Below are 14,598 nucleotides of genomic sequence, written 5' to 3' on the forward strand. Positions count from 1 at the left end.
GTTGTTGGTTTTGGGTGGTGGTGGTTGTGGTGTTGATGGTGTTGTTGTTTTTGGGAGGTGGTGGTGGTGTTGATAGTGTTGATGGTTCTGGGTGGTGGTGGTTGTGGTTGTGGTGTTGATGGTGTTGTTGGTTTTGGGAGGAGGTGGTGGTGTTGTTGTTGATGGTGTTGTTGGTTGTGGGATGTGGTGTTGTATGAGATGGAGGTGAGATGTTGCTGTTGTTGATGATGCTGTTAGTTGCTGGCTGTTTTTAGAGTTGCTGGTGTAGTTGGTGGGTAGCGGTACCCCCTACCTGTCAGCTGAGGGTGGGTGTCCGTTGCGAGGCTTGTTGACCTGGGCATAGAGGGCTTCCAGGTCAGGCTGGTCTGGACCGCTGTCCTGGGGGGGCTGGGGCCCTTGGTGGGGCTCCTGTCTGCTGTCTTCGGATGACCCGTCCAGGGAGCCGATGCCTGCGTAGGGGTGCTCCTCATCTTCGTTGGAGCTGAAGGTGCAGTTCAGGTTGGGGTTGATGTCCAGGATCTCAGCGTACTCCCTCTCCCTCGCCACCGACGCTTGACGTTCACGGAACTCCCTCGTCTTCGCCTGGATCCTGGAGAGGAGGGACGGAGAGAGGTGGGGAAGAGGGACGGAAAGAGACAGGGAGGGAGGGGGATGGAGAGAGGCAGGGAGAGAGAGAGATGGAGAGAGAGAGAGAGAGATGGGGAGAGATGGGAGAGATGGGGGAGAGAGAGAGATGGGGGAGAGAGAGAGAGATGGGGAGAGAGAGAGAGATGGGGGAGAGAGAGAGAGAGAGAGAGAGAGAGAGAGAGAGAGAGAGAGAGAGATGGGGGAGAGAGAGAGAGAGAGAGAGAGAGAGAGAGAGAGAGAGAGAGAGATGGGGGGAGAGAGAGAGATGGGGGAGAGAGAGGAGATGGGGAGAGAGAGAGAGGGAGAGAGAGGAGAGAGAGAGAGAGAGGAGAGAGAGAGAGAGAGAGAGAGAGAGAGATAGAGAGAGAGTGAGAGAGAGAGAGAGATGGGGAGAGAGAGAGAGAGAGAGAAGAGAGAGAGAGAGAGGAGAGAGAGAGAGAGATGGGGAGAGAAAGAGAGGGGAGAGAGAGATGGGGAGAGAGAGAGATGAGAGAGAGAGAGAGAGAGAGAGAGAGAGAGAGAGAGAGAGAGAGAGAGAGAGAGAGAGAGGAAAAGGTCAGCAGTGCTATAACTCAATATTTCATACTGTTATTTAGGGAAAAAAACACATGAAAGCCATTGTAAGGATGTCTGAAAAGAGGGTTGGTTTTTGAAATGGGGCATTTGAGGGGTTGGTATCGGCTGGGGGAACTCGGGAAAGGTTAGGGAGCTTCAAGCTGAGTCTTAAAAGACTGCGTCCCAAATGGAACCCCATTCCCTATATGGTGAACTACTTTTGACCAGAGCTCTAAGGGCCCTGTCCGACAGTAATACACTATGTAGGGTGCTAGGGTGCCATTTGGGATATAGCCCAAGATACTCTGTTCGTTTCATAGTGTCTGCAGACACTACACATTGCAGCCTTTTCAAATTCAACAACAACATTCCTACTTAAGTCTATCTACCTCCCACCTCTATCGCAGGGCTCTTGCTCCATCTTATTGGGCTATTCCTAACATCTTTAGCCTGTTTTTCTTTCCCCCAGAAAAGAGAAGATAAGTCTAATGGAGGACAGACAGCATGCTGAGTTATTCAGATGAGTGGCCGGTGGAGTGCTGCGAGGCATCCCAAATGGCACCATATTCCCTATGCAGTCCACTACGTTTGACCAGGGCCCATAGCGCTCTGTTTAGGGAATATGGAACTATTTGGGAAGCAGACGTGGAGTGGCTATCCAGACCATGGTTGGAAGGGGATCTTCCTGAAGAGAGTGTATAGATCCCTCCCCTGGGTCCTCTAACCAGAGAGAAAACAGGCCGTCTCTGATCTCTCCTCCAACTCCTCTTCCACCCGGACGCTGTTCTCTTCTTCCTCCCCCGCCCCAGCTCCCTGGGAACTCTTCCCTCTTTCCTTCCACACAACAGGGCCTTTCAGGGCCTTTCCTGCCTCATACAGTTGACCTGGACTATGAATGCCTGCCTCTCCTTCCATGGAAAACAAGACCCAGGCGTACAGGGGGGGAGTGAGGGGTGAAAGGTGATCTGGAGCTGTGGGAAAGGGACAGGGATAACAGGGGAGCGGTGGTGAAGACAGAGGGATGAACCCCTGCTGGTGTCCCTGCATGGCAGTACTGACCAGCCTGGGTAGTAGATCCAGATGCTGTGTCCTACCAGCACATACTTATGTACCGGTATGCACGCACGCACGCACGCACGCACGCACGCACGCACGCACGCACGCACGCACGCACGCACCACAATTCATCCCAACACTCTCAAAGGCTCTAAGTGGGGGTCATCTCACCTCCCAGTCTGTGGGATATTCCATATTTCCCCCATTACCTCAGGTCATAGCTAACCTCTGACCCCCATCGGCTATCCTTCACAGATGATTGACAGCATTGCCGTGGTAACAAGGCTGGAATCAGTGAGTTCTCATGGGTCTGTATATTGTATATTATAATAACAGTGTAATCACATTCCAAACAATGACTATTTATCTATGCCACAATAACCTAATTCCAAAAGGATTGGCTCGTTTATTTTTAGCCATGGAAATCCCATTTTCTCAGAATGATCAGAAGGATTACATTTTGAGGGTATTGTGCTCACATGATGTTCCATGTCATTTATACACTCCTCAGCCTTGCCCACGATGTGTATTTGTATTTGTCAAAATAATATACATTTATTATATAAATCCCATCCCTTCAGTGCAGTCCCTGCTGTGTCCCAAATGACACCCTATTCCCTATGGGTCCTGGCCAGAAGTAGCGCACTACATATGGAATAGGGTGCCATTTGGGAGACTGCCTCTTATTGTACAGCACACACAACCTTGTGGGTGTCAGAAACAGAGTGATATAGATTAGTTCCCGCCACAGCAGTCTCATCTCATCTCGGCACCTGCCCAAACTGATGTCACACCCCTGCCAGTAAGACCAGACAATGATGTTATGACAGGTTTTTACGGAAACCCAGTGGGAACTCAAGGCTTTAGGCTCTTCACCGACTAATCAAATTCATAAAAATACAATATCAGTCTTCAAATGGGATAATGGGTGGAACGGCAAGACTGGCGACATTAGACTGCATGGCACAGACAGACAGTACAGATAGACAGGACAGACAGATAATGACAGATAATAACAGTAGTTTATGTGTCGGGGGGCTAGGGTCAGTTTGTTATATCTGGAGTACTTCTCCTGTCCTATTCGGTGTCCTGTGTGAATTTAAGTGTGCTCTCTCTAATTCTCTCTTTCTTTCTTTCTCTCTCTCGGAGGACCTGAGCCCTAGGACCATGCCTCAGGACTACCTGACATGATGACTCCTTTTTGTCCCCAGTCCACCTGGCCGTGCTGCTGCTCCAGTTTCAACTGTTCTGCCTTATTATTATTGGACCATGCTGGTCATTTATGAACATTTGAACATCTTGGCCATGTTCTGTTATAATCTCCACCCGGCACAGCCAGAAGAGGACTGGCCACCCCACATAGCCTGGTTCCTCTCTAGGTTTCTTCCTAGGTTTTGGCCTTTCTAGGGAGTTTTTCCCAGCCACCGTGCTTCTACACCTGCATTGCTTGCTGTTTGGGGTTTAGGCTGGGTTTCTGTACAGCACTTTGAGATATCAGCTGATGTACGAAGGGCTATATAAATACATTTGATTTGATTTTGATTTTGATTTAGAGAGAGAGAGAGAGAGAGAGAGAGAGAGAGAGAGAGAGAGAGAGAGACAGAGACAGACAGAGACAGATACAGAGACAGAGACAGAGAGAAAAAGAGAAAGACCTTCACCCTCAGATCAGATGGCTCAGCACCTCTAGCTGAGGGCCAACCAACAGTAGCCAGATTGCCTGAAATGCCAGTGTAACATGACAGTCATCTCCATATTCAACCGGTGTGATGTCTCACACGCTGACCAGCTCACGACCAGGGTTCCATGGCACATTTCCCCCCTATTTGAACCCCTGTGCCATGTGCTGGGTAGGCCCCATGTGCTGGGTAGGCCCCATGTGCTCGCTTGGTCAGTGTAGTAGGGTAACTGCCCCCGCCCCACCCTACCCCTACCCTCCCATCGCCCAGCCTTAACTCCATTACGTAATTAATGACCCAGTGTGGTGTTGACATGAAGAAGAGCTCTGCCTACACTAAGCACTCCATTACTGCATTACCCTTAATTAACTAGGCAGTGTCTCTCCTCTCTACTGTGGTCTCTCTCACCTCTCCTGTCTCTTTACTCTATCCTCACTACTCTCACCTCTCCTCTCTTCTTAACATGTTTCCTCCTCTATTTCTCCACTCCTCTCTATTCTCTCTCCTCTTATCTCCTTTCTCTTCTTTCCTCTGTTGTCTCTCCTTAGTCTCTATTCTGTCTTCTCTTCACCTCTACTCCCCCTTACATTTCCTTACTAATTTCTCCTCTGTTTTACAGGACAAACTAGCTCAAAATAATGTTTTGGGAAACAATGCAAGGGAAATGGAAAATGGAATTTCCGCTTCGCCCAGGATACTGTAATGCAAGGGATTATGGCAAGTCAGGAGTTTATCATTGAGGTTTTGACTGACAATCTCTTAAACACGTTTGCCAGGTTTCTTTCCTCAATTTCAGGTAAGTGGCCTCCTTCTTCGTTTGTCGTCTTCGTTGCTGTTAGAAGAGAGCTCTTTAGCATCACACAACTAGCACACACACAACTAGCACACACACACACACACACACACACACACACACACACACACACACACACACACACACACACACACACACACACACACACACACACACACACACACACACACACACACACACACACACACACACACACACACACACACACATCACAATTAAAACCACAAGTTTCCCCTCAACGGTAAACAACTCAGAAGTGTGAGTCACTGCATTAAGTTGAGAGGAGAATCCGCCATGTTTATTTCATTTTCAAAGAGAAAGTTAGGAGAGAGTTGAAGTTGCAGAGCGAGCGGTGCACTACTGACAAGTAGGTCCTTCTTCTGTGCGCTGAATAAATCGGAATGTTTATCAAACAAGTCTGTGTAATTCTGGACAGATGAAGCCAATGCACCCTCTTCCGTATGTCTTTCAATGGGGGGGTGGGAGGAGGGAGCGAGAGGGAGGGAGGAGGCGGCTGTTTTCAAACGCTCATTACCAAGTCTGCACTTCCAGAGTTCCACTTGGAGAGAGTCTGGCTGTTCAATATGCTTGGTAGCAGAAGCGGGATGAAACAGAATACATTGCTTTCTTTAGTAACTCTTGTAGACATCTTGTAGACATCTTGCAGACATCCCCCCCCCCCCCCCCCCACAAAAGTACAATCTTGTGTGCAAAGGACTGTGCTCCCATTAAGACTGATGGACAGACTTTTAGGTTGACACTTGATTTGACATCATTTTGTCAGGCAAACAATTTGGCACAATTCAATTCTGTAATAATCACATGTAGCTTGCTGCAGAGTATCAATTATCAAATTAATTGAGTATCAAATAGTTACAAATATAATCAGGCCTGCAATCAGTTCCTTTGACCTCTCATTGAACTCAACATGTTAATGACGACAGACAGCAACACTTTACAAAAAAAATTCAATAACGAAGCCAATTATTTGGTAAAACAATTACTGTTATGAAGGGATCAGCTGAGATAATGACTAACACACATTAACTTAGTGCAGTAACAAGTTATGAAGTACCTGCTGCGTAATTACAGACACTGTAATTAGTAAGACATGAACACAAGTTTCTAATCTCATTGAACGGAGGAAAGTCGTACACTCCGTGTACTCTCAACTGACGTGTCATTACTAATTCTAGAACAGAAACGTTGTTGTCGTTGTGGTGGCTTAATTCCTCAAAACCAACCAGCCACACTGATGTGATGCTGAGGTCTATAGTATTACATGAATACAGGGTCCATTTGCATTCTAAAATAAGGAAATGGAAGACTAGTTGATCTTGCAGGCCCTCGTTCCTTGAAACCCGACCAACCGTGTGACGCTACTGTAACTGCTGACTGACTTAACTACATAACCGGAGCAGTATACCTTGTCTTTGGTTGGCTGGCATCAGCAGGAAACCAAACAAACAGGCAGGCGTGGTGGAAACAGCCAAACAGGCACTACAAGGTTTCCGGGTCTGGGAGCAGGAGGAGTGTGAGATGAAGGGATGGAGGAGTGGAGGAGTGTGAGCCACTGATTAGAAGCTCAGAGGAGCAAACCAGATAAGAGAAGGGACATCATAATCTCATGCCACAGTCACAGAGAGAGAGAGAGAGAAATAGTGAGATAAATAGAGGGAGAGAAGGGGGAGAAACAGAGAGAAGGGGGGCAGAGAGAGGGGGATAACAGAGAGAGGGGGATAACAGAGAGAGAGAGGGGGTGAGAAACAGAGAGGGGGGGCAGAGAGAGAGAGGGGGGTGAGAAACAGAGAGAGGGGGGAGAAACAGAGAGAGGGGGGTGAGAAACAGAGAAGGGGGAGAAACAGAGAGAGAGAGGGGGTGAGAAACAGAGAGAGGGGGAGAAACAGAGAGAGGGGGTGAGAAACAGAGAAGGGGGAGAAACAGAGAGAGGGGGGGAGAAACAGAGAGAGGGGGGACAGAGAGAGGGGGGGAACAGAGCGAGGGGGAGAAACAGAGAGAGGGGGAGAAACAGAGAAGGGGGAGAAACAGAGAAGGGGGAGAAACAGAGAGAGGGGGTGAGAAACAGAGAGAGAGGGGGAGAAACAGAGAGAGGGGGTGAGAAACAGAGAGAGAGGGAGGGGGTGAGAAACAGAGAGAGGGGGAACAGAGAGGGGGTGAGAAACAGAGAGAGGGGGTGAGAAACAGAGAAGGGGTGAGAAACAGAGAAGGGGGAGAAACAGAGAGAAGGGGGAGAAACAGAGAGAGGGGGGAGAAACAGAGAAGGGGGAGAAACAGAGAGGGGGGAGAAACAGAGAGGGGGGGAAGAAACAGAGAAGGGGGAGAAACAGAGAGAGGGGGGGAGAAACAGAGAGGGGGGAGAAACAGAGAGGGGGGAGAAACAGAGAGGGGGGGGTGAGAAACAGAGAGGGGGAACAGAGAGGGGGTGAGAAACAAACAGAGAGAGAGAGGGTGGTGAGAAACAGAGAGAGGGGGAGAAACAGAGAGAGCGAGGGGGTGAGAAACAGAGAAGGGGGAGAAACAGAGAGAGGGGGAAACAGAGAGAGAGGGGTGAGAAACAGAGAGAGGGGGTGAGAAACAGAGAAGGGGGAGAAACAGAGAAGGGGGTGAGAAACAGAGAAGGGGGAGAAACAGAGAGAGGGGGAAACAGAGAGAGAGGGGGGTGAGAAACAGAGAGAGGGGGTGAGAAACAGAGAGAGGGGGAGAAACAGAGAAGGGGGAGAAACAGAGAAGGGGGAGAAACAGAGAGAGGGGGAAAACAGAGAGAGAGAGGGGGGGGGAAACAGAGAGAGGGGGAAAACAGAGAGAGAGGGGGGTGAGAAACAGAGAGGGGGAGGGGGAGAAACAGAGAGGGGGTGAGAAACAGAGAGAGGGGGAGAAACAGAGAGAGGGGGAGAAACAGAGAGGGGGGGAGAAACAGAGAGAGGGGGAGAAACAGAGAGGGGGGAGAAACAGAGAGAGAGAGAGAGAAACAGAGAGAGAGAAACAGAGGGGGGTGAGAAACAGAGAGGGGGGAGAAACAGAGAGAGGAGGGTGAGAAACAGAGAAGGAGGGAGAAACAGAGAGAGGGGGTGAGAAACAGAGAAGGGTGAGAAACAGAGAGGGGGAGAAACAGAGAAGGGGGAGAAACAGAGAAGGGGGAGAAACAGAGAGAGGGGGAAAACAGAGAGAGAGAGGGGGGGTGAGAAACAGAGAGAGGGGGGAGAAACAGAGAGAGGGGGAGAAACAGAGAGAGGGGGAAACAGAGAGAGAGAGGGGGGGAGAGAAACAGAGAGGGGGAAACAGAGAGAGGAGAAACAGAGAGAGGGGGAGAAACAGAGAGGGGGGAGGGAACAGAGAGGGGGAACAGAGAGGGGGTGAGAAACAGAGAGAGAGGGGGTGAGAAACAGAGAGAGGGGGAAAACAGAGAGAGGGGGTGAGAAACAGAGAGAGAGAGGGGGGGGGTGGTGAGAAACAGAGAGAGGGGAGGGAGAAACAGAGAGAGGGGGTGAGAAACAGAGAAGGGGGAGAAACAGAGAGAGAGAAACAGAGGGGGTGAGAAACAGAGAGAGAGAGAGGGGGGGTGAGAAACAGAGAGAGGGGGAGAAACAGAGAGAGGGGGGTGAGAAACAGAGAGAGAGAGAGAGAGAGAGAAACAGAGGGGGTGAGAAACAGAGAGAGGGGGGAGAAACAGAGAGAGGGGGAGAAACAGAGAGAGGGGGGAGAAACAGAGAGAGGGGGAGAAACAGAGAGGGGGGAGAAACAGAGAGAGGGGGGAGAAACAGAGAGAGGGGGAGAAACAGAGAGAGGGGGAGAAACAGAGAGAGGGGGAGAAACAGAGAGAGGGGGGAGAGAAACAGAGAGAGGGGGAGAAACAGAGAGAGGGGGGAGAAACAGAGAGAGGAGGGAGAAACAGAGAGAGGGGGAGAAACAGAGAGAGGGGTGAGAAACAGAGAGAGGGGGTGAGAAACAGAGAAGGGGGAGAAACATAAAGAGGGGGTGGAAACAGAGAGGGGGAACAGAGAGGGGGTGAGAAACAGAGAGAGGGGGTGAGAAACAGAGAGAGGGGGGGTGAGAAACAGAGAAGGGGGAGAAACAGAGAGAGAGAGAGGGGGGTGAGAAACAGAGAGAGAGAGAGGGGGTGAGAAACAGAGAGAGGGGGAGAAACAGAGAGAGGGGGTGAGAAACAGAGAAGGGGGAGAAACAGAGAGAGGGGGAGAAACAGAGAAGGGGGAGAAACAGAGAGAGAGAAACAGGGGGGGAGAAACAGAGAGAGGGGGGAGAAACAGAGAGGGGGGGAGAAACAGAGAGGGGGGAACAGAGAGGGGGTGAGAAACAGAGAGAGAGAGGGGGTGAGAAACAGAGAGAAGGGGGAGAAACAGAGAGGGGGGGAGAGGGGGGGGCTGAGGGGGAGAAACAGAAACAGAGAGGGGGGGAACAGAGAGGGGGTGAGAAACAGAGAGAGAGAGGGGGGTGAGAAACAGAGAGAAGGGGGAAGAAACAGAGAGGGGGGGGGCTGAGGGGGGGAGTGAAGGAAGGGTTGCAGTTGGATACAGTTTAAAACAGAGGCAGCAGACACCAGCAGGTTGCTACTGTGTGGTGGGTTTAGATCTGGCTTCAGACAGATGCTCTGGTAAACTGACAAAACAATGAGACAATCCCAATCTCAGCACACCAGGAGGCATGAAAGGGAATAATGCATATCCTCCTATCGGAATCTCTCTGTTTGATTGACGGCAGGCCACACTAAACCCCAGGCACTGAGAGAGAGAATCAGGGTGTTCAAAGGGATTGGCCTGAGCAAGCAATCTAGGAATCACCTTGTATCGCAAATAACCCCTCATTATAAAGATGAGTGATCCTGTACCTTACCTTGCTCAAACGGATCCCCTGAAACACACAGACTCTCTGCACTATTCCTACCCCATCCAACCTGCATGGTACCAATCAAAGAGAATCATGCTAGTCCCTCAGTGTGGTGCAATCAGGTAGAGAAGCCAGCGGTTGTCCACAAGCATAAAGCCTTGTAATGGCTGTTGTGCTGAAGTGTGTGTTTGTGTGTGTGTGTGTGTGTGTGTGTGTGTGTGTGTGTGTGTGTGTGTGTGTGTGTGTGTGTGTGTGTGTGTGTGTGTGTGTGTGTGTGTGTGTGTGTGTGTGTGTGTGTGTGTGTGTGTGTGTGTGTGTGTGTGTGTGTGTGTGTGTGTGTGTGTGTGTGTGTGTGTGTGTGTGTGTGTGTGTGTGGCTGTGTGTGTGTGGCTGTGGAGGGCCTCTCCAGCTAGGTCTTAATGAAGCGCTTGATGAGGAATAGTAGTCTGCTGAACAGCAACACAGGTGGCAGGCAGGCAGGCAGTTGCATATCATTTGTGAGATTATAGCAAAACAAATGGTGCTGATGATGGCTCTTTATCAACTTCAGAATGGTTCATCACTGCACTGCTGGGTTCTGTACCCTGGTAGATGATATTTCAGAGTCAGTGTTTCTACTATATCTGAGGCACTCAGATATAAACGCAAGGCTACAAAACATGTAGGCTATTTTGCAGAATAAACTTGGTCTAATAGTGTCTCTTAACACTGTAATCGAAACCATACTTTTTTACAATGTTATTAAGGTCAGACTCCTAGATATGTAACACATGTCATCTGTTTTATAGTTTCCTCATAGCAGACCAGACCAGGGAAGAAGAGGGTACACAGACTACAACTAGGATATGACATGAATCCACACTAACCTTCTCTACGTCTTCTCTTTAGGTGAGGCAGGTAGCCTAGTGGTTAGAGCGCTGGGCCAGGAACAGAAAAGTCGCTGGATCAAATCCCGAGCAGACAAGGTCAAAATCTGTCCTTCTGCCTCCGAACAAGGCAGTTAACCCACTGTTCCTAGGCCCTCATTGTAAAGAAGAATTTGTTCTTAACTGACTTGACTAGTTAAATAGAGGTAAAATATATATTTTTAGAAACACTAAATGCTCCGGTCAAAATGTGTGCTTCAATTAAATCGTCGGTGTCAGCTGTGCGGTGTGTTTGGCAACGGGCCATCCCGACATCCCTGACACTTCCCTTGATGGGCTGACTGTACGTGCGCTAGTTTTAGAAATATAGCCCCCCCCCCTCGATCCATAATATCATAACCACTATGTCTGAAATAACCCTGTCTCAATGGGCCCTATATAATCAATCAGTGCATTTGCCTTGAGCAGGACCCACTCTCAGTGTCAGCACACCGCTTCTATCAAAATGTGCACCTCTGAGTGGCGTAACACAACCCAAAATACAGAGGTAATTGATTTTTAGAGCTGTCGCCCCCCTGAACTGCCATGCTTTGAATATCAGGCTGAGCCAGCTCCCTCCGGCCCGAGACGTCAGGATACTGTATTAATACCACAGACGATTTCCCAAAGGATTCCCAGATTCCTTTTCCATTATCTCAGAGTCAATTTAGAATTTCCATTCTGGTTAAGTGATGGCATTTTGGGATGGCGAGAAGGGGAAAGGAAAGTGGCCCTGTTGTATAGTGCTCCAGCGCTCGGACACTAGGGCTTAGACATGCAGAACGGAGAGGAAACAGACTAAATGGGAGAATGAGAAACGTATACAAGTCAAGATCCAGACAAATAGTGACTGGGGAGGGAGGGGAGTAAGGAAAGGAGGGGAAGGGTGAGGGCATGTTTTCGGCTTAGCCCCAGTCTGTGTCTGTGCTGTTTTATTCCGGCTTTGCAGGGCAGGCGTTTGGGAGAGCCTCAAAGGGACAGAGGCTTTGGAAGGCTCTGGATAGCAAGGCTGTGGGTCTCTGGGGCGTGCTGGCAATGTGTTGGGCCAGCAGCCAGAGGGACAGCCAGGGCTCCCAGAGCACAAGACATTCCCTGCATGTCACAGTCTAGCCTCTATGAAGACTGTCTCCAGATGTCCCATTGAATAGGAAGACCATTGTGTGTGTGTGTGTGTGTGTGTGCGTATCCGACAGGCAGCTATCCTCACTCCCTCCCTCTCTTTCCACTGAGAGAAATATCAACTCCTTTGTTTGTTTTCAATTACCTTCATTACCAACAGTAGTTTGATAACCGAGTTCATTTGTCGTTCATTTTGGCTTGCAGAGAACAATAAGAGGCAGCAAGCCCCTCGTTCCATTCACACAGCCACTGATATTGTCTCCTTCAGTCAAGTGAATTTAATAGAGCTTGTCTGCAAGGAAGGAATGAGGCGGAGAAAACAAAAAACAAATATGTCCGTTCACTCATACATACATCGCCTGTGTCCCAAATGGCACCCTATTCCCTTTATAGTGCATTACTTCTGACCAGGCCCCATATGGCTCGGGTCAAAAGTAGTGCACTATATATAGGGAATAGGGTGCCATCTGGTCAAAAGCAGTGCACTATATAGGGTGCCATGTGGTCAAAAGTAGTGCACTATATAGGGAATAGGGTGCAATTTAGTATGTAACCTTACAGAGGCCTCAACGTCCCCTAAAACATCAAGGGACTAACAGAGTCCAAGATGACGAAACCAAACGCCAAATTCTTGAACGATTAACAACCTTTTTACTGCCAAAAAGAAAAGAGAAATGCCCTACAACATTGATTTGACAATTCTAATGAGACCGGCCATTCAATCAGTCAAAGCAGAAGGAGCAAACCAGGACCATTAGCAGGTCAGGTCCATTCAATGGCACAAAGCAAAAAAATCTTTAGAAATGATCAATTTAATGTACTGTTATAAAAGGCCTGGACGTTTACAAATTGACATCGGAATGCTTTCCCAGAACTTTCCTCTTTCCACACCGCCCCATTTAGTTAATTGGGCAGTTTGCACATTTTCCCGGGCAGCGGCATGTAGCAGCGCTGTGCATTCTCCTCACAGACTTAATTGTGAGGCTATTACCAAGCCGGGCGAGCCCTGTAAATACAGGCACAAACACACACTCACCTCTCCTGCTCCAGTTTCATCCGTAGCATCTCCTCCTCAGACGCCTGTGTGTCCTCCATCTTAGATTTACTCGACCCCTTGCGCTCCATCTTGTCTCCGTTGCGGTGCTTCCCAAACCTGGAGACACAATAAGGGGGAAGGTATTTAATTGATGCCCAGGCTTTGTTCTAGTCTAGGTCGCAAGCTGGGCCTTTCTTGAATCCCCTTTCTCTCAGAGAGAGGATTGGTGGAAATGTCCTGAAATGTAGCCTTTATATGTGAGAACTCTACTATGCTCTTTGACTTGGATAAATAACTAACTTCAAGATAAAAACATTCACGACAGATGGTGCCATATTGAATCAAATCAAATGTCAATATGTGGTTTCCCCCACACTGCTAAATCATCCAACTTTATTGTCCAGAAATGTTAACAAGTTAACAGCAAGTCGGTTTTAATACAGCAAGAAGGTAATACTCTATCAAATGGATATAGACTTCCGTCTGAAACCTCTCTCATAAGGTTTACGGAGTGTGATGGGAGGTGTGACAGCTTGTGATTCAGTCTGACTGAGGTGCACACACTGCTCTGAGCTGCCGGGTGAATTTCAGTTAGCAGAGCCATAGAAGCCGCTCTCTGGCATCATTTGCAACTTTCTCGGCGGCGCGGCGGCAAACTTTTACGTTTTAATGACGCGGGTGACATGGAGGCAGCGGTAAATCCACGACAGGTTTATCGGGGGGTGAGAATAACTGCGCCTGACGATCGTAAATCCCCCAGCTCGGTCCTCTATGTGCAGCTATGTGCAAATGACTGGAAACTCTGTCTGTCTGAGGGGTGTGAGAAAATGATAGAGGGTAGATAGGAGAGGGGATCAGAAGAGCGTGGATGGGGTTACCACCATCATACCAGAGCTACTCTATTATCCATTTCATACACAGACCAAAATCACACTATTTTGCGATTCCTGGTTTTTTTTACAACAGCTTTTTGGTATCTGAAAAAGGTTAGAGGTTAAAAATACATGGACAAATAAAAGCCCACTAAAGACCTAGTCATGATTCCTGCAACCAAAATACTGGTATCAAGTGTGTGTGAATGGTTCACTGCTTTCTCACTGGTAAATACATGAACAATTCCATTGTTTAACACCTCCCTCATTTGAAATGCAAACAGTCTCCATGGTTAAACAACACCCCCGCACCCCTACTAATTTGCCAGTTACCCACCGATATGTATAAAAAGGGGTATACCTCCAAGAAAGTAGGAAACAAGGGGCTCTTTGAAAGGGGGTCATACAAACATTGCCTTGTATTTTTTTTACAGGTCACATACCACATCTTATGTCTCAAATGGGGATATGACCTGTACAGTACATGACCTGATAGAGAATAATGAGAGTTTGAGAGTTTGTCCCTGTGAGGCATGGAGGATGTCCAGGACTGATGCTGATTAGTGCTGAATGGCGGGAACCCGGTTACCGAGATTTACTGCGATTTTACAGTCCAAAACCACTCCCTTTTCCCAGGATAAATAACTGCGAGAAACCAGTCAATTAAAAGAAATGACTTATATGGTGTGAAATGGAACTGTTAAATGATATGTGATGTCTAACATCTGTCTTCTCTACATCCTCTGCATGATGAATCAACGCTCAGGGTTTGGGACAGACAGCCCATCTCAGTATGGATGTAGACCTACAATATCTCATCACAGTAACATTTTTCTTACGACAGGTAGGGCTACATTTGCTGCAGTAATATAAAGACTGAATGTGCTTCTAATTTACCCATCTCCATCCGGCTTTCGGGGGTCACCTTGTTTTTTCATTGAAAAGATTACAATTTTTTAAATTGCAGCTCCAGTCTTTCACTTGAATAACTTTGCTTTAAATCAGTGCACCCGCGAGCACACTCTAGCACGCTCTCTCTCTTCATCAACTCCATTAAAATCACATCCAAGAT

At 48.4% G+C, this 14,598-nt stretch overlaps 1 protein-coding gene across 3 annotated transcripts in view; it reads right to left on the reverse strand.

Annotated features, from left to right (window-relative positions):
- Positions 1–14,598, reverse strand: part of LOC123991147 (partitioning defective 3 homolog) — a 625,449-nt gene that overhangs the window by 143,827 nt on the left and 467,024 nt on the right. For all 3 annotated transcript variants that reach the window (XM_046292394.1, XM_046292392.1, XM_046292393.1), the window contains 2 exons: positions 12,655–12,771; positions 293–589 (listed from right to left, as the gene is read on the reverse strand). In XM_046292394.1, the coding sequence (XP_046148350.1) occupies positions 293–589; positions 12,655–12,771 (414 nt within the window). The remainder of the gene's footprint in view (positions 1–292; positions 590–12,654; positions 12,772–14,598) is intronic.

The sequence above is a fragment of the Oncorhynchus gorbuscha genome, linkage group LG12, assembly GCF_021184085.1.
Source record: "Oncorhynchus gorbuscha isolate QuinsamMale2020 ecotype Even-year linkage group LG12, OgorEven_v1.0, whole genome shotgun sequence".
Classification (NCBI taxonomy): Eukaryota; Metazoa; Chordata; class Actinopteri; order Salmoniformes; family Salmonidae; genus Oncorhynchus; species Oncorhynchus gorbuscha.